The sequence below is a fragment of the Molossus molossus genome, unplaced genomic scaffold (genome assembly GCF_014108415.1).
Source record: "Molossus molossus isolate mMolMol1 unplaced genomic scaffold, mMolMol1.p scaffold_m16_p_11, whole genome shotgun sequence".
In the NCBI taxonomy this organism is placed as follows: Eukaryota; Metazoa; Chordata; class Mammalia; order Chiroptera; family Molossidae; genus Molossus; species Molossus molossus.
In genome coordinates, this window is record NW_023425346.1 from 56,710,556 (window position 1) to 56,737,209 (window position 26,654).

Here is a 26,654-nt window from a genome sequence, read left to right on the forward strand (position 1 = left end):
TCTAAGCTCTAAGGTACCTTACATTCATTTTTATACTTATAGGTTAATCAAAATAACTTGAAGAATGGTGACTATGACATAGTAAACAGGAGAATCAGTAGGTTAGCAAGGACTAGTGGCCTTATTTCCTTATTAACATTCTAATATTCAATATTCAATCTAGATTTTTAGAAACCAAATGTTTCCAGGTCCACAAACACTTAAGTAAACCTGAAAAATATGTATATAAAGAATAGTTTACGCCCTGGCCAGTTTGGCTCAGCGGTTAGAGCGTCGGCCTGCGGTCCGGAGAGACCCGGGTTCGGTTCCCGCTGAGGGCACGTACTTCGGTTGCAGTTTGTCCCCGGCCCTGGTTGGTCGTGTGGGTGGCAGCCACTCGATGTGTCCCTTCACGTCGATGTTTCTCTCTCTCTCTCCCTCCCACTCTATCTGTACAAAAAATGGAAAAATGTCCTCAGGTGAGGATTAAAACAAACAAACAAACAAACAAAAAAAAGAATAGTTTACAATTAAGAGGGTCACCAACATTCTCATTTCTCAGTGCCACAGACAGAGAGGAAGGAAATCAGCAATTTTTTACATTCAGGCCCACGGAAATACTGGTAACACTGGCCACTTCAAGAATTTGGGATCCTAAGAGTTTTTGCGCAAAATCTCAAAACACTAACAAAAGTGAAGTTTCTAGCATCTATTGTCATACTTAGATCAGACTTGAGCTGTGAGATAGCAGTCGCCAACTCTCCTTTTTGTCGTTGCTCCTGTGCCAGTAGTTCTTGGGTGTTCTGTATAGAACTGCGTAGGGACAGGCAGTTTTGCTGCAAAATTTGCACCTGAAATTGTATAAGAAAAACTCCTTTTCTGTAAGGTCAAGATTTCTAATAAACTACCTTATAGCACATGTGTGAGGCAGATTTTCCGACTTAACATCCCCAGAGGAAGACGGGAGTTTGTCTTTGACGTGGCAGTTAAAGACCCCAACAGAGGGCAGCGTCTTACAGCAGTGCGTCCAACAGAGCTTGCTGTGCTCTCTCCCACACGGCAGTCACTAGTCACAGTGCCTGCTGAGCTCTTGAAAGGTGGCCAGAGTGAGTGAGAAATGGAATTTTAAATTTTATTTAATTTTAACTAATTTAAATAGCCATATGTGAGCAGTGGCTACTATATTGGCAGTGTAAGTTATAGCAATAAAGGATCACTTACAAACTCCTTAAGAATCCTTTGTATAATTCTATTGTAAAGGACAGCCATTAAAATAATGGGTTAAATAATTAAGTTATTAATTAAATAAGTTAAAATAAAATTAGGTTAAAATAAAGATTATGAATTCCAATGATAAGTATTAGGATTTGAAATTACTAATCACCTTGGGTACTTAGAATCGAATATATTCTAAATTACAGGTAGGTACTCCAAATAACAACTATGATAAAGTAAAAAATATTATATTAAAAGAAATAATGAGAATTGAAAACGGCCATGTAAACATACGCCTGATTATTTTACTTATTGGTCTTCTTTGCTTTAAGTATTAGCTCAGTTTAATCCTTACTTTCTACCCACATCCCATACATATAGTATGAGACCAGGGTAATGCCTTCTAAGATCAATCTCTGTAACAGAGATTATATAGTGTGGGAAGGCATGGTTCCAGGAGCTAAGCATTCACCTCCCCAAAGCCTGAGGCAAATGAACCTCTCTGGTCCTGAGCTCCCTCATTCATAAATTGAGTGTCAGACTGAATGACATCGGATCCTTTCTTACTTTGCACTAAAATATTTTAAATTGTGGTAATATAAAGAAAGTTAATAATTTAATAAATCTAGAGGAACTTATCAAAACTATAGGTTTATAGGAAAAATTATCAGCTTTCCTCTTTTGGTTTCACTTCCCTAACATAAATTACAACAGAAAAATCTCTCTACCTGTTTTCGTTCCGCCTCCACTGTTGACCCCATTTCTTGTATTTTGAGTAGCATGGCTGATCCAGATTCCTCAAGAGACTCCCTTAGGTACTTTTCCTGAGACAGCTGTTTCCTTAGCTACAGAGCAACACTGCAGTTAGGCAAGACCAAGGGAACATCATAGCAGTTTAACAAAGATCAAAGTCACTGTGGAGAGTTTGCCAGACATACCATCTCACCCCTAAACATTCTTCATTAGTTTATGACTACTCAGAAACATGCTTTTGTTCTTCCCTAATGGGTAACCTTGTAAGAAATACAGTCAAATTTGTTGCCCTTGTCCTATAGTGTAAGTCTGTTTCCCAAATTGCAGGTAAGACTCATTAGTAAGTTGCAAGTAGCACTTGCAAAAGGAAAAACAAAGAACAGAAAGCAAATATCAGGGCACACAGTAAGAAACAGTGCTGCTTCATAAATGTCTGTATATATACACATGTATACAGGGTTGCAGTATAAATATATGTCTTACAATGGATTGTTGTGAAAAAAAAGTTTGAAAAATACGAATATTATACCTTAATATATGTATTTTCTATATTTCTTTCTGGATTTGTTTTTGAAACCTTATTTTCCTATATTTTGATTTCCTCATCTCTCTCTCTCTCTCTCTCTCTCCCCCCTCCCCCAGGGACATTTTTCCATTTTTTGTTCGGATAGAGTAGGAGAGAGAGAGAGGGAGAGAAACATCGACGTGAAAGGGACACACAGTGTGGCTGCCTCCTGCACAACCCAACCAGGGCCAGGGACAAACTGCAACTGAGGTACGTGTCCTTAGTGGGAACTGAACCTGGGTCTCTCTGGACCACAGGCTGACGCTCTAACCGCTGAGCCAAACTGGCCAGGGCTCATCTATATATTTTTATCCTGTAGCTTTATAAACATACTTCTGAAAGCTTAGTTCAATTCTGTTTTAAAATTTAAAGGTCGAAACAAATATGAAGTAACTTAAATAGCAGACAAACTAACATTCAAGAATTGGGGTCCGCTATCTTATTTCTCTCAATAAATGACGATAAAATGAGTCAGAGATAAAAGGAAGAGTCTCTTTTATCATGAGGTAAGATCCTTTCCAGCTTAAAATGGGAAATGCAAAATGCTATTCATTTTATGAAGTCATGTTCAATGAAAAGAAATTGTTTTCCAGTACCAGTGAAGATGATGTAGCAATACTTTATAACTTAATATGTGTGTTCCACATGGGTGATATACAGGAGTGGGCAAAAGTAGGTTTACAGTTGTTAATACAATAAGTAATAACACAAGAATAAACTTTTGCGTACTCATAATCATAAACCTACTTTTGCCAACCCCTGTGTTTCATGTTTTAAAAGTTTTTAAGAAGTTGAAAGAGATGAAAAATGTGCTGTCTTGGAGCTGTTATAAGATAGACATTTTTGGAAATACTCTATGATATTCTTAACCATACTCATAATATTGAACATTAAAGTATTTCCCGTTTTCCATTATTCTAAATACTATTCTGCAGAACATGATTGTGAATAAATCTTTCATTGCAATTATGATTATTTCCTTAGAATAAATTACTACAAGAGGACTCACTAGGTTAAAGGTATAAACATTTTTTAAACTTTTGATACATATTCTAATTTGCCTTCCAATTTTAGACTATCAGTTAGATTTTAATAAAACCCATCAATACTCTATATTATCATGTTCTTAAATTTTTGTAAATCTAATAAAAAATAACATCCTAACACCTTTTCATTCCTTTGGTTTCTAGTGAGATTAAACATTTTCCAATATGGTCATTAGCTCTTTATATATCTTCTGAAATTTTAGTTCTTATTCTTTGGCCACTGGTTTTATGGTTCTGTTTTGTTTTTAAATCCTCACCCAAGGATATTTCTCCATTTATCTTAAGATAGAGTGGGAGGAAGGGAGAGGGAGGGTGTGAGGGGGGCGGGGAGAAAAACATCAATGTGAAAGAGACACATCAACTGGTTGCCTCCCCCACAACCCCAACCAGGGCCACAGACCAAGCGGCAACTGAGGTACACGCCCCTTGACCAGAATTGAACCTGCGACTCTTGGGCCAACGCTCTAACTGCTGAGCCAAACCGGTGAGGGCTTGTTTTTTTGTCAAGTCAATTTAAAGTTCTTTAAAATGAAAGATATTTAATGCTTTGTCTAGTTTTGTTATGTTTTATTAGTTTTGTTTTTATGCCGTTTTTTACATGTAGAAAATTTTAATTCTTACATGGTCAAATCTATTAAGGTTTTTATAATTCTGTTCCTTCTTTTCAAGTTTAAAAATTCCTTCCTCACCCAATGATCACTTAAACATTACAGTCTTATTTAAGAATGAGCCATAATTTTTGTTTTTGGCTAGATTTTATAATAATCTGATAATAAAACTATCAAATTGTTTTTACTGTATAATATAGAATAGCTTAACATACTTTTCTAAGTTTTGGATCAAGTTATATAGTATAATTTGCTCAAGGTGTAATTTAGGTACTTTGTAAAGGAAATCTTTATTTGATAATGATGTTACCTAGGTATTCATTTCTGAACCACTATTAAAGGTAGTCAATTAACCTGTTTTAAGTTCATCACCCCCAGATATTATATATATATTTCTTATCTCAGGAAAATATATGCTACATTTATTCTTTGTGTAGCCTTCTATTATGGGCTAAATTGTGTTCCCTCAAATTAATATTTTGAAGTCCTAACCCCTAGTAATTAAAAATGTGACTGTATTTGTAAGGTAGGGCCTTTAAGGAGGTGATTAAGTTATAATGAGGCTCGGCCCTGATCCAATCTTACTGGTGTCCTCATAAGGGAAGGGAATGGGACACACAAGGAGACACCAGGGCTGGGCCTGCACAAAGAAAGACCACATGAGGACACAGAGAAGGCAGGCATCTGCAAGCCAAGAGGCCCCAGGAGAAACCAAACCTATTAACACCTTGATCTTGGACTTCAAACCTCCAGAAATATGAGAAATATGTTTATTGTTTAAGACATCCAGTCTGTGGTATTATGTTATGGCAGCCCTAGAAAACTAATACATCCTTCCTATTCCAATACTTTCAAAATGCCTTTTGACTAGGACAGTCCTTCTGCAGGTCCTTGACAGAGTGCAATGAAAATTTAAGAATTTATCACAGCACTCAGAATTAGGACTTTCCCAATTAAAAAATAATGATAGCCCTGGCCGGTTTGGCTCAGCGGTTAGAGCATCGGCCTGTGGTCCAGAGAGACCCGGGTTTGGTTCCCGCTAAGGGCATGTACCCCAGTTGCAGTTTGTCCCCGGCCCTGGTTGGGTCACACGGGAGGCAGCCACTCGATGTGTCCCTTTCACGTAGATGTTACTCTCTCTCTCTCTTCCTCTCTCTCCCTTTCACTCTATCTGAACAAAAAATGGAAAAATGTCCTCGGGTGAGGATAAAAAAATAAAAAATAAAATAATGATAAATGGCAATCAACAATAGTCTTTTAAACAAATGGTATTGGAACACAAAGAATCTAGATAGAGATCTCACATTTTTCACAAAATTAATTCAAAATGTATCATAGACCTAAATGTAAAATGCAAAGCTATAAAACCTCTAAAAGATAACAAAGGAGAAAAATTTTGGTGACCTTGGGTTTAGTGATGACTTTTTAGATATAACACGAAAAGTACAATCCCTGAAAGAAAAAATTGCTAAGTTGAACTTCATTAAAATCAAAAGCTTCAGACACTGTTAAAAGAATGCAAAGACTGGCAGAAAAATATCTGCAAAACACTGTATTTAATAAAGAACTATTATCCAAAATATACAAAAAACTCTTAAAACTCAACATAAGAAAACAAACCACCCAGTTACAAAATGAGCAAAAGACTTAAGACACCTCACCAAATAAGATATAGAGACAGCAAATAGCATATAAAAAGATGTTCAATATCATATGTCATAAGGAATTAAAAGTTAAAATAAGATGCCACTACACATCTATTAGAATGGCAACAATTCAAACACTGACAGCACCAAATGCTGGTGAAGATGTGGAGCAACAGGAACTTATTCACTGCTACTGTGAATGCAAAATAATACAGCCATTGTAAGACACGTTGGCAGCTCCTTGCAAAGCTAAACATAAGTTTACCATATGATCCAGCAATTGTGCTTCCAGGTATTTATTCAAATGAGTTGAAAACATGTCCACAAAAAACCCTAGATATGCATGTTTATTCATAATTACCAAAACTTAGAAGCAACCAAGATATTCAATAGGTGAGGATAAACAAACTATGGTATATCCATCAAAGGGAATAATGTTTAGCAATAAAATGAGTTCTCAAACCATGAAAAGACATGGAGAAACTTTAAATACATATGCTAAGCCAGTCCAAAAAGGCTACACACCGTATAATTCCAACCGTAGCAAAACTACAGAGACAATGAAAAGATCAGTGGTTGCCAGGGGCTCAGGAGGAGATGGGCAGAGGGATGAATATATAGAGCATTTTTAGGGCAGTGAAACTATTCTGTATGATACTGCAATGAACAAAGAGTGAATCTTAATATAAACTATAGACTTTAGTTAATTATGATGTAGTAATACTGATTCATCAGATGTAACAAACGTGCCACATTAATGCGATACATTAATACTTGTAGGGAGACATCAAAGTTACAACTAAACTACAGAACCACCATCATTCAGAACCGCCTGAAATCAAGCTGAATGGAAGTCCTACAACTACGGAATTAAAGCAGCAGCCACATCGAGACTGGTAGGAGGGGCGGAGGCGGACAGGCTGGTCCCACACCCACGTTTGGCAGATAAAAATCAGGACGACACCTCGGCTGGGAAGGTCCTTCCTGAGGACTGTGGGGTCCCCGTCCCACACCAGGCACCCAGCTCAGGGATCCAGTGCCAGGAGAGAAGTCCCCATAACTTCTGGCTGTAAACACCAATGGGAACTGAGGCTGAGGGAGGTTGAGGCTGCTGGAGCCTGAGGCAGCTCCTCTTAGAGGGCCCGTGCACGACCTTAATCAGACCTTACTCAGACTCGCACCCTCCAGGCTCAATCATGGGGGAGGCAGCCTGAAAGGCACCAGAGACATATGGGGAAGAACTGAGTTGTTTGGCATTGGAGCAAGGGCCGGAGAGGCAGCTTTCTCCTGGACAAAAGTGCTGTCAGAGGCCTTTGATCCTTTGGTGAGCCCTTCCCTGGGATGGCAGATAGCTGCCATATTTGGGACTGCAGCAGCTTGGCTCACACTGTTTGCCCCACGCCCTGGTGATTCCCTGAGGCCCTGCCCCACCCAAATTTCAGGCCCACCCAAGCTGTTGCCAGTTGCTTTACCATAGGATTGGCCTGTCTTGGATCCTGCATCAGGATCCAAATTCTTTCAAACAAGCAGCATCCGGTCTCAGCTAGCCCCATACCTCTCGTTAAGTGACCCCAGGGCTGGCACTAGAAGCAACCAGTCTTGGTTCACAACTTGGCTTTTCCTGGGCACCTCCAAGCCCAGCATAAGCAGTAGCCATCTGCAGATCATTTTGTAGCTTATGCCTGGTGGCCGGGGTAGAACACAGGCAGTGGCTGACCTTGCCCCAGAGCCAGCACAACCAGTGGACAGCTTCAGAACACTGTGAAGCACCACCACCCTACCAACTCCACAAGTGACACACTCAATGAATGGACTCAGTGGGTACCAAAGCCCTGCTGAAGTAAGTCTTGCTCTGTGTGGTGGGCCCCTGCACAGCTGATCCTCCAAGAGAGTCAGAGGTGAGTGGATAGTGGGCATAGCCAGTCCTTGCAGCTTATCAGCCTGACTAAAACCTTCCCAATATGTGCCAACAGCAATCAAGACTCAATTACAACACGAGGGGTGCACTTCGAGGGCCCAGCTGGGAGATCAGGAAGGCTGTGCCACTGGCCCCTACAGGACACCTACTACAATAGGCCACCCTAGGAAGCACAGGAGACTCTATAGCAACTCTACCTAATACATAGAAACAAACACAGGGAGGCAGCCAAAACGAGGAGACAAAGAAACAGGCTTCAAATGAAAGAACAGAACAAAACTCCAGAAAAAGAACTAAGCGAAATGGAGATAAGCAACCTAACAGATGCAGAGTTCAAAACACTACTTATAAGGATGCTCAATGAACTTAGGGAGAACTTCAATGAACTTACGGAGGGCCTCAAGAGCATAAAAAAGGACCAGTCAGAAATGAAGGAGGCACTAACTAAAATAAAGAATAATTTACACAGATTCAATAGTGGAGTAGATAAAGCCAAGAAGCAAAACATTGATTTGGAATATAAGGAAGTAAAAAACACCCAATCAGAACGGCAAAAAGAAAAAAAAATCCAAAAAAAAAAAAAAGAGGATAGTGTAAGGAGCCTCTGGGACAACTTCAAGCGTGCCAACATTCGCATCTTGGGGGTGCCAGAAGGAGAAGAGAAGAGAACAAGAAATTGGAAACCTATATGAAACAATAATGACAGAAAACTTCCCTAACTTGGTGAAGAAAACAGACATACAAGTCCAGGAAGCACAGAGAGTCCCAAACAAGATGAACCCAAGAGGCCCACACCAAGACACATCATCATCAAAATGCAAAAGGTTCAAGACAAAGAGAGAATCTTAAAAGCAGCATGAAAAAAGCAGTTAGTTACCTACAAGGGAGCTCCCATAAGACTGTCAGCTGATTTCTCAAAAGAAACTTTGCAGGCCAGAAGGGAGTGGCAAGAAATATTCAGAGTGATGAAAGGCAAGAACCTACAACCAATATTACTCTATCCTACAAAGCTGTCATTTAGAATTGATGGTCATATAAAGAGTTTCCCAGACAAGAAAAAGCTAAAGGAGTTCACTACCACCAAACCATTATTATATGAAATGTTGAAGAGTCTTCTTGAAGAAAAAGATAAAAAATATGAACAAACAAAATAGCAATAAATACATATCTATCGACAACTGAATCTACAAACAAAATAAACAAGCAGAACAGAAACATTTTCATAGATACAGAGAACATTCTGTTGGTTGCCAGATGGGAGGGGGCTTGGGGGAATGGGTAAAAAAACTGAAGGGATTAAGAAGTACAAATTGCTTGTTAGACTGACAAACCTCAAAGGGAAGGGGGGTGGGGAATGGGAAGAAATAAACCAAAGAATTTATATGCATATATACATAACCAATAGACACAGACAACAGTGTGGGTAAAGGCAGGAGGGGGTCAATAGGGGAAAAAGGAGGAACATTTGTAATACATTCAACAATAAAGTTAAAAAAAATAAAGTTTCTGCTCCAAAATAATAAATAAATAATTGTAGGGATAGGGAGAGAGGATTTATGGGAACTCTGTTTTCTGTGTAATTCTTCTATAAACTTAAAACTTCTCTAAGACAGTCTATGAAAATATCTAAAAAAATTTTAAATGTACTAAGATTATTAATACATTCCAACTATGAAGAAGCATGGTTTAATCAGTAATTACTGGCAAAGTACATAAGAGAATTTTCCAGATAGCCACACTTACCACCTTAAACACTAAAATTCATAATTTGAAAAATAATTTGTCATGAGTATTTTCTTAAAGAGTTATCTACTTCTCTGTGTTATATAACAGAATAGTTTTACTACAATGTGACCCTTTAGATTTGGACTAACATCAGTTATTATTCTGTCAGGGAATATTGAGGTTTTTAGGCCATTATGTATACTGAATTAGTAATTCTTCTGACTCACTATTTTCAGCTGCAAATTTTAGTCTAACGACTTATAGCGGCTACCTACTTCACAATTCCCAATCTGTTATCTCCTAAAACTTAGGCTGAAATGAAGGTTTCGCAGTAGAATTAGATGAGCAGGCGTATTAAAAGCTTTTCATTTTAAACACTACTGTAGTTTAAAAGTCTTTATATGAAGGTGCTCACTTACTCTAGTATATGGGCAACCACATGGATTTTGTGGTAACTGTTTCCCTCCTGGCTCTGGTTTTATAGCCGTATTGCGGTAATAAAGGCAGGCACTTTCAAAATTTCAGGTGGCATAAATTTCAACTCTTCCTACTACACTGTAACATATCTCCTTCAAAGGTTTCTGTTCATTCTACTTTCTTGACTTCTCTTCTGCAATTCCAATGCCCCCTGCACCCTCCAGCATCTTTTCATCTTACCTCCTGAATTTTAAGGTTCATTTTACGTTTTGTGGTCTTCAGTTCCTCTTCAATAATGGCTGCGTTCTTCTAAAAGTAGAAAGAGAAAAGGTTCTAAATAATCTGAAATGATAGTGAGCAACCATCTATTTAGACTTTTTTCTGGCAACCTGTAAATACTGTCCTGAATATGGTTATAAATACTTACTGTGAATCTAAAGTCATTATTCTAAGGAGATAAAAATTTTAAGTTATTTTATTACTTTGATTCATGACTTCTATCATTTTCCTTTTTAGATCATGAAGAGAGATTAGTCACATTCATTTCCTATGTAAAATTTAATAATCAGAGGAGAACCTGGTAATTGATAGACATTTTTCTTATAGGGTATATTTCTACTTTTTATTTTAATTTTATTTTTTTCTGTTTGTTTTTTATCCTTATTCGAGGACATTTTTTCATTTTTTGTTCAGATATAGTGGGAAGGAGAGGAAGAGAGAGAGAAACATCGACGTGAAAGGGACACATCGAGTGGCTGCCACCTGCACGACCAACCAGGGCCGGGGACAAACTGCAACCGAGGTACGTGCCCTTAGTGGGAACTGAACCCGGGTCTCTCTGGACCACAGGCCAACGCTCTAACCGCTGAGCTAAACCGGTTAGGGTCTACTTTTTAAATACTATATCTCTTCTAGGATCAAAGATGATCCATGCTTAGGAGTTAAGGATTTAAAACACAGTTTTCACTATTTATTATCTTTTATATTATTGTTAATGGCACCACATAGGTAACCTCAGAAGTCGTCTTGATCATCTTTCCTACCTTCAGCCCCAACCCAGTACCATATTCTAGCATATCTATCTTCACAGAACATCCTTTTCTTTTTTAAAATGCCACAACCTTAAATCAGAATAAAACTCATGCCTCAAATAACACAATGGATTCCGAATTCTTTTCCCTGCCTCCTATCTCTTCTCCTACTGACTTCCCCTATAATCAGTACTCTACACTTCTGCCAGATTAGTTTTCCTGTTTTCATCATGTCACTGTCTTATCAAAAACTGTAATCACACTCCTCCCCCTATGCCCTGGCCGTTTGGCTTGGCTCAACGGTTAGAGTGTTGGCCCATTGACCAGTAAGTCTCGGGTTTGATTCCGGGCACGTACCTTGGTTGCGGTTTGTCCCTGGCCCTGGTGGGGGTCGTGCAGGAGGCAACCTGTGGATGTGTCTCTCTCACATCGATGTTTCTCTCTCTCTCCCCTCATTCTCTCCTACTCTATCTGAAGATAAACAGAAAAATATCCTCCAGTGAGGATTAAAACAAACAAACAAACAAAAAAAACAACTTTAGTCACCACCCCATAGAATCAAACCCAACTATTCATTCTTGATTTTGAGATCCTCTATAATGTGATCCTTAGCTAATTTCCAATTTATTTTCCACAAACAAATGCTCACTCCTGTCAGGCTAGTTTATGCATTCCCCCCAATTGCACCCAGTAGAAAGATCTGGGTTCCAACCTGTGTTATGGGAAGAAGACAGGGAAGTGTGATCTTGGAGAAGTGACTTCTCTCTGGGCCCCAGGACTCTTATCATTAAAATGGGGACAATAATATCCTACATCAAGAGCTTCTGCAAAGATTAAACAAAATTAACATGTTGAACAACTATTATACTGCCTGGCCCATGGAGGGAAAACAAAATAGTTAATTTTCCTTGTCTTTATTCTTTGTTGTCTGTGTGTGTGCAACTTGAAACGTCTTTACCTCACTAGTGTCCTTCCAAAGGTTTAGCTCCTATCTTTCTTGAAGCCTACTCTAATCTATTCTAGATGGGGGATATGCACCCTCTCTCAAACCCATCCAAACACTAAATCCTCTTCGGTATTCACTTAGTGTCCTATACTTGTCTGTTAACATTTTCTATGCTTTTATTTTTTTCTGTTTCATTTTCTTTCTTTTTGTTTTTTAAAAATTATTTTAATTAAAATATTTTTGTTACAGATGTTTCTCCCTTTTCCCCCAATGACACCCTCCTCCCATCCCATCCCCTACCCTGTCCTCAGCTTTGTTGTCTATGTTCATTGGTTATGCGTACATGCATATAAGTTCTGTGGTTTATCTCTCCTCCCCCCACCCCCTCTTCTGAGGTTTGTCAGTCTGTACCCTACTTCTATGTCTCTGGGTCTATTTTGTTCATCAGTTTGTTTAGTTCATTATATTCCACAAATAAGTGAGATCATGTGATACTTGTCTTTCTCTGCTTGGCTTGTTTTGCTTAGCATAATACTCTCCAGGTCCCTCCATGTCATCTACTGTTTCATTTTCCATGCTGCCTTGTTCTCCCAGGTAGCATATAAGCTCAAGACCACAGACAACCTCCTATGTCTGGACCCTCAGCCATGTGTACAGGGTAAGGGCTCTATAACTATTCAATTACTAATAGCACACATTGTTTAAGTTATCAATGTAGACAACTTTCAAATGTCAAGAAGCCCCACATCAACATCACCCATTTTTTTTTCTTTTTTTATCCTCACCCAAGGACATTTTTGGCAAGGACAATTTTGCATTTATCTTCAAAATTGCAAGTGGGAGGGAGAGAGGGGGAAGAGAGAGAGAGAGAAACATTGACGTGAGAGAGATACATCGACTGGTTGCTACCCACAGGACCCCAACCGGGGCTGGAGACAAACTGCAACCGAGGTACGTGCCCTTAGCGGGAACTGAACCCGGGTCTCTCTGGACCGCAGGCCAACGCTCTAACTGCTGAGCCAAACCGGCCAGGGCATCACCTATTTTTAAAAGTCAGTTTTATGCGTCTATTGCCTCCTCCAGCTAACACGTAACAGTGAATCTGAATTTCAGAACTCTGGACTCAAACCTTTGTCTCTGAGGCGATCTCCAGAGTGGCAGTCAACCTTTGCACTTCATCTTGTGCCTTGTCTTCTTCCTCTTTTACGTCTCTTAGTTGCTGGCGCAAATTCATCACTTCATGATGCAACAGCTTCAGGTCCTTGGAATGTTCCTCCTGTATGGTATTCAGTCGATCCTTCAGAAAAGCTACCAGACAGCACAGGAGGGTCAGACAGCAGTTGAAAGGTCAGGAAAGAATCATAAACTTATCAAGCATCCATACAGGGCCAAATTTCTGATGATTCTCTTCTCTCTACCTGTTTTCTGTGGATTGAAATCCTTTTCAGTTTGCAAACAAAAGATGTTCATCTTCAAGGACTGGATGAGGCTTTCCAGATGGCACATTCGATTTACCAGAAACTCACAGTTCTTCCATAAAACATCTGTTTTTCCTGAACAAATTACTTCATTCTGGATAGGACTAGTGATGCTGTAGTTCACAGGCGCTTCTGAACATTTTGGAGTTTCAGATTGGCCTCTGGACAAAGATCCCAATATAACAATATTAAGCAATACAAAGGGTACTATGGTAATCCCACCCATTGAGTCAATGTAATATTTCTACTAAGAAAAAAAATTAGCCCTCTTAGTTATTAAGCAACTATTATTCTCTCCAAGTTTAAATAGAGAGAGCATTATTAGGTAAAAAGGATGAGACTAATGTGGATGGGCAAAAGTCACCAACTTTTTAATGGTTGTTTTATTTTAATCAAAATTTTTCATAAACTTTTTTATGTAAAAACAAGTGATACATAAAACATGTTAAATTCTAATTCTAAAATGGTGAACTAAGAATTAAAGTTAGCACAGAAGAATATATTCACGTTTTTAAAAAATATTTAAACAAGGTCAGACTAAATGTTCCTATTTGTTCCAACATTTGTAAACATTTAATCTTTAACTGCTGAAGAGTTCTTTATTCTATGGGTGCTATAATAGCAACTGCACTAATTTTAGGTCTTTGTGAGAGACACTCAGGAAACATACAGGCACATCTCAGAGATATTGCAGGCTTGGTTCCAGACCACAACAATAAAGCGAGTATTGCAATAAAGTGAGCTGTAATCTTTTTGCTGGTGGAGGGTCTTGCCTTCAGTTTGTAAAAAGTGCACTATCTATGAAGTACAATAAAACAAGGTATGCCTGTATGTAATTTTAAAGAAAATCACACCAGTAAATTTCATATTGCCTGTTTATGCACCCAAATTTCTCAGGCCATTGATAATCCAACTTTTTTTTTTTTTATCCTCACCCAAGGACATTTTCCATTTTTTGTTCAGATAGAGTGGGAGGGAGAGAGAGAGAGAGAGAAACATCAACGTGAAAGGGACACATTGAATGGCTGCTTCCTGCACGACCCAACCAGGGCCAGGGATGACCTGCAATCAAGGTACGTGCCCTTAGCGGGAACCGAACCTGGGTCTCTCTGGACCACAGGTCAACGCTCTAACCACTGAGCCAAACCGGCCAGGGCGATAATCCAACTTTTAATGGTAATAATTTCTTTAGTAGCACAGGGGATAAAACAATTCTTTTTTTTTTGAGTACCTCATCCCAAGTTATGAATTTTTAACACTTAAGGCCTCTTTTAATTTACAATACATCTGGGAAAAGAAAATGAAGACCATATTAATGGCATGAATCAAGTTTAGATGTTCACCTTAACTAATAAAGTCTATTTTTTATTTAAAAAATAAGAAGCAATTTTTTTTCTAATTACACAAAAAATTACACATTTGTTTTAAATCAAGTGTTGAAGGTAAACAGGACATCAAAGTTTGTGCACCTAATTAACACACTTCAAGCATCCGTCTAGGGGAATAGTGGCAGTAGCTCTATCACAGGATGACCACTCTACCTTGCAAACATTTTCTATTAATGTTCAAATGGAAACTTATTTCTCAATTTTTTGTAATTTCCTGTTTCATCTGCTCAACAATCTACCCTGTGACTTATTAATAACCAGAGAAGCAAAGTTCTTCAACCTACAGAGATCTAGTTCATTTTTCACTTGTTACCTTTTTCCACCAAAGTCCAACATTATCAGGTCATCCCTCAGAGAACTGGTCTGTTCCTCAACTATTCTCATCCTTTGCTTAAGTACTGTGAATGTTTCAGAAGCTGTAGCACTGACGTGGGTTGGAGAGACAACCGGTCTGGATATTACAGTTTCCATACACACCTGAGATGAAAATCACAATATTAGTGTAATAGGTTCTATTATTTTTTTTCAAAATAGCCACCGTCCCTTCCTGTGGTAGCACTATCCATCCCTGTCCTGTTGAGCTCAGAGGTAGGCCTGTGTCTTGCTTTGGCCAATTAACTGTGGATGGAAGCTTTAAGAGCCAACTTGTCATTCACCATCTCTTTTCCCCCCCTCTACATGAGATGAACAGCATCCCATATAGGGCCTGCTTCATCTACCAAGATCCTAGAGTGGAGATGACATGAAGCAGAACCATGACCCGTCCATGACACCCAGTATGACAGCAATAAACTAATGTTGTTATAAGCCACTGAGATTGTACAGTAGTTTGTTATTGCATCATAATCTAGTCTGTCCTATCTGCCACTTTTAGACATACATTAGGACCTATGATTTGGCTGTCAGAGTTATTACCTCTTTCATTACCAGACATTTTCATTTTAACATATTCCCAATTCAATCTGTCTGGAAAAAATTCTACGTTTGGACCTCTGAGCAGCTGTCATAAAATAGATTTACCAATTACAGTGAAAAAATGATTTTAAAAAATAATTTGTAAACTTAACTTCACAGCAAAGACTCTTCAGAGCTATTGACATCAAATTTCCAGACTCCTCTCCCAAAACCACATGAAAGTAGTGAGACTACTTTTTCAGGTATTAATGACAAAAACAGAACTAGCTTATAAGCAAGCAGTCTCATCATTTAAATGAATCCTGTACCCAAAGTTCAATGACTAGGTCGTTAGTAGAAGCTTAAGGATATTTTCCTGCAACTGCATCCTGTACAGACATTTCTATACTAACCAGACAGTAAACCTTCGCCATCACTAGCATTAGGGTTCCTACGGGGATGTGCACACCAAGTTCCCACTTAGGATATCAGTAGCACACCTTTCTCCTCCACTCACTGTGTAATGTTGTCTCTCCCTTCCCCTTACCTCCCAGGCAGTGGAAGCAAGATCCACCTCTGGCCTGTCACTGAAGGTGTCCCAGGAACCATAGCAGGAATTAAAGAAGTTTTAAAACTGAATTTAAGGAGTCAAGAAGCATGGTGAGGGGCTATGAAAAGGCTGAGCTTCTTGCCAAATTAACACTGCTACAACCATTGAGAACATTTCTTCATTCTGACATAGCCCTCAATCACCTTCTATCTTCCCTCCACAGATCTCAAAGGATGGCCTTCCTATTTCTCTCTTTTTACTTTTTAAAAACTTTACTGAGGAATAATTGACAAATATAATCATAGATATTTAAAGAATACAACATGATAATTTGATAAACATATACATACATTGTAGAATGGTTAACAAGATCAAATTAATTAACACATCCATCTATTCCAATAGTTAACAGTTAACTTTTTTTGCGTGGGTGGTGAGACTGCTTAAGATCTATTTTCAGCAACTTTCAAGCATACAATACTATATTATTAATTACAGTCACCATGCTGTACCTTACATCCTCAGAATTTATTTGAAAAGGCAACCTACTGAATGGGAGAAAATATTCACAAACCATATATCTGATAAAGGGTTAAAATCCAAAATATATAAAAATTACATAAAACTCAACAACAAAATCCAATTTAAAAATGGTCAACAGTCCTGGCTGGTGTTGCTCAATGGTTAGAGTGTTGGCCTGTGGACTGAAAGGTCACAGGTTCGATTCTCAGTCAAGGGCATGTACCGAAGTTTTAGGTTCGATCCCTGGCCCTGGTCAGTGCACATGTGGTAGGCAACCAATCAATGTGCCTCTCTCACACTGGTGTTTCTCTCTCTTTCTCTCCCTCCCTTCCACTCTCAAAAAAATAAAGATGGGCAACAAAACTTAACAGATATTTTTTGAAAAAAGACATATAAATGGCCAATAGGTATATGAAAAGGTGTTCAACAACAAATCAGGGAAATGCAAATCAAAACCACAATGATAAAAAATATGATGAGATATCATCTCATACCTATTAAAATGACTATTATAAAAAAAAGAGAGATAACAAATACTGCTGAAGATGTGGAGAAAAAGGGAACACTTATACACTGCTAGTGGAAAAGTAAATTGGTACAGCCACCATGGAACAGTATGGAGGTTCCTCAATAAGTTAAAAATTAAACTATCATATGATCCAGCAATTCTACTTCTGGGTAGATATCCAAAGGAACTGAAATCAGTATCATGAAGAGATATATGTATACCTATGTGCATTGCAGCCAAGATATGGGGACACCTAAATGTCTTTCAAGGGATAAATGAATGGATAAAGATGTAGTACATACATACAATGGAATATTACTTGGCCAGAAAAAAGAAAGAAATCCTGCTATTTGCAATAACATAGATGAATCTGGAGGGTATTATGCTAAATGAAATAAGCTAGAGGAAGAAAAATACTTTACGTGGTATCACATATGTGGGATTAAAGAAACAAACAAATTCGATTTCATAGAAACAGAGAATAGAATTGTGGTTGACAAGGACTGGGGGGAGGGGGGAATAGAGTAATGTAGACCAAAGGGCACCATTTTCTTTTAACTCTTATTCTATTGCTTCTGACCAGGATTTCTTTCTGTGCTTCTGTATAAAAAAGAATGCATTTCTGACAAATAATCTTCTTGAATTAGTTAAGAGATTCTGTTAACAATCAGCTTAAGGACATAGAGTAAAGAAGCTCCTATTAATTCCCAACTGTTCTGAAGGGAAAGACAAAGGCATATGTAGTCAGTGAGTCTCTGGATACACAAGATTTGTATTCTCATCTACATTTCTGCAGAAAGGCAGGTTTGGAGACTCCTGCTCATGTTAGTACCTGGGGCAGGACAGTGTTCCTCAGGTTAACAGAAGGAAGATTCTCTAAGACAGTCCCTCAGGCTAATTCTGCTGCCATGAAACTAGGACTAGGGTTAGGGAACTACCAATAGCATGGCGTGGGGAGAAAATGGAGGGATAACAATGGAGAAACACCATGTAGGTTTACCCTCCATTCCATTTTCTGTCACCTGCTGTCTGGCTACTACTAATCTAGAAATAAGCCAGTTGGGGTGGGAATACAAAGTATGGGAAGTGTATTTAATGGTGTTTGTGGCAGACATACTTGGCTCCTTTGCCTTCTCTCTAGAAGCTGAAAAGTTCATGTCTCCTGCCTCCCTTGCAGCCAATACACCCACGTGACAGATTCTGGCAAATGAGAGTTTAGGCAGAAGTTTGCAAGGAGCTTCTGGGCAGACTTGTTTTTCTGATAGGTCAGAAATTATAACACCTGTCCTTCCCTTCTATTCCCCCAGAATACTGAGAGCTCTGAGGGCTCTTTTTTAGTTATCCACGTAGTGCCTCCCTCTTAAATGTAAACAGAGCTGGGGATCACCGGTGTCTGAGAACCACAATGAAAAGGCCAGAGAAGCTCAGATTAATCTTATTATTTTCCTCCAAACTTTGATTAATCTTATTATTTTCCTCCAAACTTTGCTTATTTGAGAAAAAGAAACTTTTGTTTTTTGTTTTAGTCGTTTTTTTCCTGCTGTTTGCAACAACAGCATTCCAAACACACACAGTATTTGCAGGCAACAGGTGGTGGACAAGTAATACGTAGAGTTGTTTTGGAAATACTGAATTTAAAACAGGAAAGATGCCCACTAAGATTGTACTTGTAGATCTGGATTTCCGGGAAGAAGTGCGGTCTGTAGATACAAATTCTGAAGTCGTCACTATATACAAGGCTTGTAAAACCATGAGGGATAACAGAGAACAGAAAGGATTCCAGGACCTATTCTTGGGTGCTCCGAGATTAATAAACCAGGGACATAAGCTGCATGTGGGTGTTCAAGCCAAACTAATGTAAGTTTCTCGAAAACAGGGTCGGATTCTTAAACCTCTTCTACCGTCAGGGCCTAGCCACGGAGCATGGGACACTGTGGGCGGTCAACAAACGGGTACCAGGTACTGGGGAAACAGCTATGAACGAATGTAAATTCCTAACATCTGCATTCTTATAAGCAGGCCAGGGAGCGGCACAGGTGACCCAAATCAGAATTCATTGCCATGAAACGGCTTTCCCAGGAACCTATAACCTCCCACCTAACGTATAAAGAAAAGGTGGCATGGGGGCTTATCTGGAGGCCCTCCTCAGTGCTATCCTCCCTCCTTCGGCTAGAGTCAGGCCAATGCAAAAACTCCGCTCCTAAACGGTTTCACCGGCTTCCAGTGCAAACGCGCCGTAAATCAGGGTCTGAGGTCCAGAGAGCGAGACTGCACTCCGCCGGGGAGGGCACAGGACAGCAGGGCGAGGCGACGGCGGCCCTACCGAACCGCCGGCCCCGCACCTCGGTTCCCGGCTAACCCGCCCAGGGCCCAGCAGCCTCACCCCACTGTCCATCTGTCCGCCTGTGCTCTGTCCGGCAGCAGGAGGGCCGGTTTCCATAGAACTAACACAGCGTTTTAAACCAACCCGCTCCCCGGCGCGATATCTCCCGTGGGCAGGCGCACTCGCGGCAGGGCATGCCGGGAATTGCAGTTTTCCCGGCCCAGGAGGGCCCTCCGCCCGGGGCGGGATCCAGACCGGAATCCAGCGGCGCGCACGGAACGCGCGGCCCCGTGACCCGGGTGACGACACGGCTCCATTGTGCTCGCAAGCGGGGCACGCCGGGATATGTAGTTTCCTCTCGCTCACTCCCGGAGGTCCGGGCTGGCCCCTTCTGATGAAGTTGCTGATCTTGTCCCTGTGAACGTCCCGCGTTTGGGTAATTTGGCAAACACATACCATGCAGTGGGTGAGAGTCCAAGATTAGAAAATGCTTTCGTTTTCGGACTAAAGAATCAAATAACCGCTGAACGGGAAAATAACAAATTTAGTTAATGAGCATTAAAAGGGATAGAGCCCTGGTGGGTTTGGCTCAGCGGTAGGGGCGACGGCCTGCAGACCAAAGAGTGGTGGGTTCCTTTCCGGTCAAGGGCATGTGCCTCGGTTGCGGTGGCCCTGGACGGGTGGTGCTGGAGGCAGCCAGTTGATGTGACACATCGATGTTTCTCTCTCCCTCACATTCTCTCTGAAGATAAATGGAAAAATATCCTCTGGTGAGGGTTAAAAAAAAATTGGTCGAAATACAGAGTTCACATATTCTTCTCGTGAAAGAAAAACCAAGCCCCGACCTGGCCGGTTAGAGCGTTGGCCTGCGGTCCAGAGAGACCGGGGTTGGTTCCCGCTGGGGGCGCAGTTTGTCCCCAGTCCTTGTTGGGTCATGCAGGTGGCAACCACTCGATGTGTCCCTTTCACATCTATGTTTCTCTCTCTCCCTCCCACTCTATCTGAACAAAAAAGGGGAAAATGTCCTCGGGTGCGGAAAAACAACAACAACCACAACCCAAGCCCCTCTTCATCCTGGAGGTGATGGCCAGAGGGAGGGTAAAACGTGGAATCTGCACTCTCGTGTTGTCTCTTCCGTATAATTCATTTCTTGTCTTGTAAGCGAATAGGTATTTCTGAATTTGACTGTAAGTAGCTGAGAAACGAGAAAGAGTATTGAAAACCAAGCTGCAGTCGTTTCTTAGTTCTGCTGTAAGACAGACTTCACACTTAACAAGAAGGCTTCTACAGTGAAAAGACAACGTCGTTGGGTTTAATTCGCTGAACAGAACACCTGTTACCACCGCCAGGACAACCCCTACGCAGAGCTGAGGATAGCTTCAGCCCTCAGATGAATGCAGTCAGCTCCGCGAGTCCTCATTTGCTTAGCAAGTGGCTGACAGAACTGACCTGATTATTCTTTTTCTTCTGATAGCTGAGCCTCAACGTAAGATGGAATGTCCATCAAACTACAGCTCTAAGGCATATTCATCAAACTGGGAGCCCATCTGGTGAAAGAGAACCCAACACCATATACATTATTCAGAGGAAGGGACCAAATAAAGCCTTTAATATGAAAAGTGGGAGAATTTTTTTAGAGTGCCATTGCAGAGTTATTCTCTCAGTATGTACATTTTCTCTTGCAATGACCTCTACTTTATCTGCAGAGATGAGGAATATGTATGTGTGTGCACTCCACAGATAATCCAAACACTTTAAGGTAATTGGAGTTTTCACCTTCTCCTTGAATCTCCATATTAAGCAGCAGTCAGAGAGCCAAACTGATTATGTTTAAGTGTCTTTCATTTCTTTTTCTCTGCCGTTCAGCAAACCATATAAGAACTTAAGCAATTACAGTGTTAGCGAAAACAATCATAAGTCTTCAATAAACTAATTAATCTGCTAGAGAACCAGTCTGGATACCCCAAAAATTTTTATATTAAAGGTCTGTTTTATTGTTTTAAGTGCCCGCTTTTTTCCTGATTTCCCTCTTGATTTTCAATTGATAAATACTTTTTGTACTTGTTGACTCCATTCAAAAAATAAGATCTTTTCAGCCATGGATTCCATGAGGACCACATTCTTTCTCCCTACAATACCATATAGCCATCTAGTTGGTTTTCCAATCACCCTTCCCAATACATACTTCATATAACTACTAAAATGATCTTTTTAAAAATTAAATCTGATTATCAGTCCCTTGCTTAAAACACATTGAAACGTCCCCCCTCCACCTTTGAACTAGTAGTTTTCCATTGAACAGGTTGAAGCCAAAACTGCTAATGGCTTCAACCTAATTCACCAGCCTCAACTGCACCTGGTCCCACAAAGGAACCTTGAATTCAAGCCTCCTGGCATGTCTTTGTGCTTACGGGCTCTGTGTCCTCTGCCAGACGTGCCCTTCCTCTTGTCAGTCTGGTGAACTCAACAGAAATCGGACCTCTGTAAAGCCATCCTATTCCCTCCCAGAGTACTTATTGCACTGCCTTAAAAATGTCAGTATGTCTGATCTCCTCTTAATTAGACTGTAGGCTATTTGAGGACAGAAGTTTTTTTTTATTTTATTTTGATCTTTTTATTGTCAACACCAAACACAATGTCTGGCACACAGTAGAAGCTTAGTAAATCCTTGTTAAGTGAATGAACTAATAATTAATACATTTCGAACACTTCTACCAACAGAAGCTGTGTCTCATTCCCTTAACTATTTATATATTCTGTTTGGAGGCCAGGAAAAGACATCTGCTTTCTTTCAGAGCTGGCAATGATTTGACATTGCAAATACACAAATGACAGCAAAGTTATCTACAACCATTTCCCCTTGGAGTTGAAAAAGTATTCTGTGGATAAAGAAATGCAAATACAAAAAATTTAGTTGTCAAATCTTATAGAGACAATGAGAAATGAGAATGGCAAATTCACTAACCGGTTTCTCGCCATATGTGGATAGTCCAGACATTTTGGTAAGTATTAGTTCTGGGTGTAGAGGTTAGAATTCATAGGAGTCTCTGACTTTCTAATAAACTGGTGAATCTGCCCAGGGCTGTGACGATATATCTATTAGTTGAATCAGCCTCCAGTAATAATGCTTCTTGTAATATCTCTGGCACTTAGGTACACCAACTACATTTTGTGCAAGATTCACATTGTTCTACTGACCAAACAAGAATAAGGTCAAAGTTATGATGATGTTGCTGTAGCTCTATTTTATATTTCCTAAGATTATTCTTTTGGTCTTAATAGGATAATACATACTTAGGAAGAAACATGAGTGTTCTCTAAATTGTCTCACTCAGTTCAACTGTCTGATATTTCTGAAATTTTTGATTGGATAATAACAATAACAGTGTATATCATCTATTGAATCTGTATGATCTATTGCCTCACTTGATTCTAGCTGTAACCTTAAGATGGAATAGTTATATTCCCATTTTACTGTTGAGACAACTGAGGTTTGGGGAAGTTAAGTAATTTGCCTAGAGCCATACAGCCAGTAAGTGACAGAACTGTTCTTTGGACTTGGCTGTATCTATCTTCAAAGTCCGTGCCTTTCAACTTGATTCCATCTCCTACCCATTCGCCACTCAATTCTGACGACGGTGGGTCAAGACAGAAAATTCAGGTTATAACTATGAGAAATACATGAGTGGACACACAATGTAACACCATCCATTTATAAAAGCAAATAAGGTGATACAGGTGGTGTTATGTGGGCATTTAAGCAAATATCCTGTTTCTCCTTAAACTTTCACCCACTGATTTATCTTGCCAGCAACAGTGATCATGGTGTGCTAATTTTATTGCTTCCTATTTTCTTTATTTATTCATTGAACTTCTTTTGTAAAAAGAAGTTATGTTTTCTCCCATTTATTTATTTATGTATTATTTGAATTTTGTTATAAACACATGTGTTTGGTGAGTGAGGGGGTTGACAGAAGGCAGATATGATGCTGTACATCTCCCATTTATTTAAGTATTCAATTATTCATTTATATTGGTATGGGCTATGGATGTTTATTTTGTTCTTTGGGTTATAATTTAATACAATCATTAGTTTATTGCTCAAATTGTTCCAGCTTTGGCCATTCAGAGACCATCAAGAAGCTGTTGTATCCCATGTTTTTTTGTTTGTTTTTTTTAAGCACTTCCTTACTTTCTGTCACTGCAAGATTTTTAGGCTTATCTTGCATTTTCCCTGCTCAACCCCAGATTTAACCACTTGTCCAAGGAACCCTGTTCCTTTTTATTAACAAATCATGTCTAAAATCTGAATTCTAGGGTATCACTGCTGCTAGTTCCTCTCAGAAATTGAGATAGGAAATATACTTATATGTATAAGTACCAACCCATGCATATCATTCATATCTATATTTCTGTATATATATCTTAAATATATATATACAAATAAACAAGACATGAGTTCATATGAATACTCCCACTCAAATCCAGCACCACAGTGTGTTCTAGCCTTTGCCCTTTGCATGCTTTTAACTTCTTTCTGTGACTGTAGGAAACCTGGCTCTCATTATCTTCAGTGTATCTGCATGTTTGTTCAACCCTGGTGCACACATAAAGCAGTTTTATGGTATATTGCTTAGGTACAGTTCTTTCTGTCTTTAGCCTTATGGTGCCCAGTCAAAACACTGTTTCCCAAAGTTACTTACAATACTCCTTTCTTCATCTGCTTCAGTGTGGTTATTTGATTTATTTGTAATACAGTTGGATTCATGCATCACAGTCTGCACTCCATCTTGTATTCTGCCTACATCCTGGTTGATATTATTTAATTTACATACAGTACAATTCACTTTCTGTGGTGTACGGTTCTGTGGGTTTTGACAAATTATTAGTCTTATATCTCCCATCACAGTCGTATATAGAACAGTCTCCTCACCCTCAAAATCCCATCATGCTTTTCCTTTATAGTCAACCCTTTACCCCACGTTTCAGCTTGCCAGCCACTGATGTTTTCCATATCTATAATTTTTATTTTCCAAAATGTCATATTAATGGATTTATATCCTTTTGGGTCTGACCTCTTTCATTTAGTAGATGCATTTAAGATTCATCCATGTTGCTGCATGAATCAATAATTTATTTTTGTGGCTAACTGTCATGCCACTGTATGGATATATGACAGTTTACTTATTCACACACTGGTTGAAGGACACCTGGGTTGTTTCCAGTTTTTGACGACTATTAATAAAGCTGCTATAAAAATTTGCATAGAGGTTTCTGTGAAAAAATAAAATTTTCATTTCTCTGGGATAAATACCTAGGAGTGGGATTACTGGATTGCACAGTAAGTATATGTTTAAATTTGTAAGTAACTGCCGAATTGCTTTCCAAAGTGGCTCTATCATTTTGGATATCCATCAACAATGTATGACATTTCCAGTTGCTTCTTGTCCACAATTGCTATTATCAGTATTGGTTTTTAGCCATTCTAGTGAGTGCATAGTGGTATCTTGTGGTTTAATTTACATCTCCTCAATGACTAATGATGTTGAATGTATTTCATATACTTATTTGACATGTACATATCTTTTCTAAATAGAGGTTTGCTCATAACTTTTGCCCATTTTTTGTTGTTGTTGTTGTTGTTTATTTTTTTTATTCTCACCTGAGGACACTTTTGCATTTATCTTCAGATAGAGCGGGAAGGAGAGAGGGAGGAAGAGAGAGAGAAACATTGAAGTGAGAGAAACACATCAAAGTGAGAGAGACACATCGACTGGTTGCCACCCACACGACCCCAACTGGGGCCAGGGACAGACTGCAACCGAGGTATGTGCCCCAAGAGAAAACTGAACCCGGGACTTTCTAGTCCGTGGGCCGATGCTCTAACCGCTGAGCCACACCAGCCATTTTTTGGCCCTTTTGAGCCAACTTTTGCCCATTTTTAATTTTTTAAATTTTTTATTTTTTTCAGATTTCAATGTACATTGATAGAGACATTTTAATGCCATTAATCTAAATAGATTTCTATTCCAAATTTTCCAAGAGATCCATATCGTCTCTTACAAATGTACTAACGATGATATTAATATTTATCAAGTTCACATCTAGGAACTAACTAATATCCCTTTTTTATTGATTTTATTTTATTTTTTTAAATTTTATATTTTATTTTTTAATTATATTTTTGTTACAGATGTTTCTCCTTTTTTACCCCATTGACACCCTCCTCTCCATCTCCACCCCCACCCCATCCCCGGTTTTGTTGTCCATGTCCATTGGTTATACATACATGCATATAAGTTCTGTGGTTTATCTCTTCCCACCCACCACCACCCCTTCTTCTGAGGGTTGTCAGTCTGTACCCTGCTTCCCTGTTTCTGGGTCTACCCTATTCCTCAGATTGATATATTCATTATATTCCATATATAAGTGAGATCACGTGGTATTTGTCTTTTTCTGCTTGGCTTGTTTCACTTAGGATAATATTTTCCAGGTCCCTCCATGTCATCTCAAAGAATAAGAGACCTTTTTTTCTTACAGCTGCATAAGTACTCCATTGTGTATATGTATCACATCTTTTTTATCCACTCGTCTACTGATGGACACTTGACTTTTGCCCATTTTTTAAACTAGGTGGTTTGTTTTTATCCTAATGAATTGTTTTTGAGATACAAGACTTTTCAAAATGTGATTTGACCACATTTTCTCTCAGTCTGTGGCTTGTCTTTTCATTCTTTGAATGGTGTCTTTTGAAGAGCAAAAGTGTTTACTTTTGATAGAGTCCAGCTTATAATTGTTTTTCTTTCATGGATTGTGCTTTTGGTATCATACCTAAAAACTCTGTGCATAACATCCTGCATATATATTTTTTTATGCTTTCTTCTAGAAGTTGTATCATTTTATGTTTACCTTTAACTTTATAATCCATTTGGAGTTAATTTTTCAAAATAAGGTATGAGGTATAGGTTTTGGGGTTTGTTTTTGTTTTTGCTTATGGACATTCAATTATTCTAGCACTGTTGTTAGAAAGATTGATTATCTATCCTTTCTCCATCAAATGCCTTTGACTTTTGTCAAAAATCAGTTGAACATATTTGTATGAGTCTATTTCTGGGCTCTTGATCCTGGCCTGTTGACCTCTG

General features: G+C 39.1%; 1 protein-coding gene across 1 annotated transcript in view; it reads right to left on the reverse strand.

The window, feature by feature from the left end:
* Nucleotides 1-19,600, reverse strand: part of LOC118625364 (coiled-coil domain-containing protein 150-like) — a 51,045-nt gene extending 31,445 nt beyond the window's left edge. The window contains exons 1-7 of the mRNA XM_036254291.1: nucleotides 19,573-19,600; nucleotides 15,029-15,192; nucleotides 13,268-13,488; nucleotides 12,979-13,157; nucleotides 10,113-10,181; nucleotides 1,923-2,039; nucleotides 701-830 (exon numbers count right to left, since the gene is read on the reverse strand). Of these exons, the coding sequence (XP_036110184.1) occupies nucleotides 701-830; nucleotides 1,923-2,039; nucleotides 10,113-10,181; nucleotides 12,979-13,157; nucleotides 13,268-13,488; nucleotides 15,029-15,192; nucleotides 19,573-19,584 (892 nt within the window). The 5' untranslated portion in view covers nucleotides 19,585-19,600. The remainder of the gene's footprint in view (nucleotides 1-700; nucleotides 831-1,922; nucleotides 2,040-10,112; nucleotides 10,182-12,978; nucleotides 13,158-13,267; nucleotides 13,489-15,028; nucleotides 15,193-19,572) is intronic.
* Nucleotides 19,601-26,654: the final 7,054 nt, after the last annotated feature.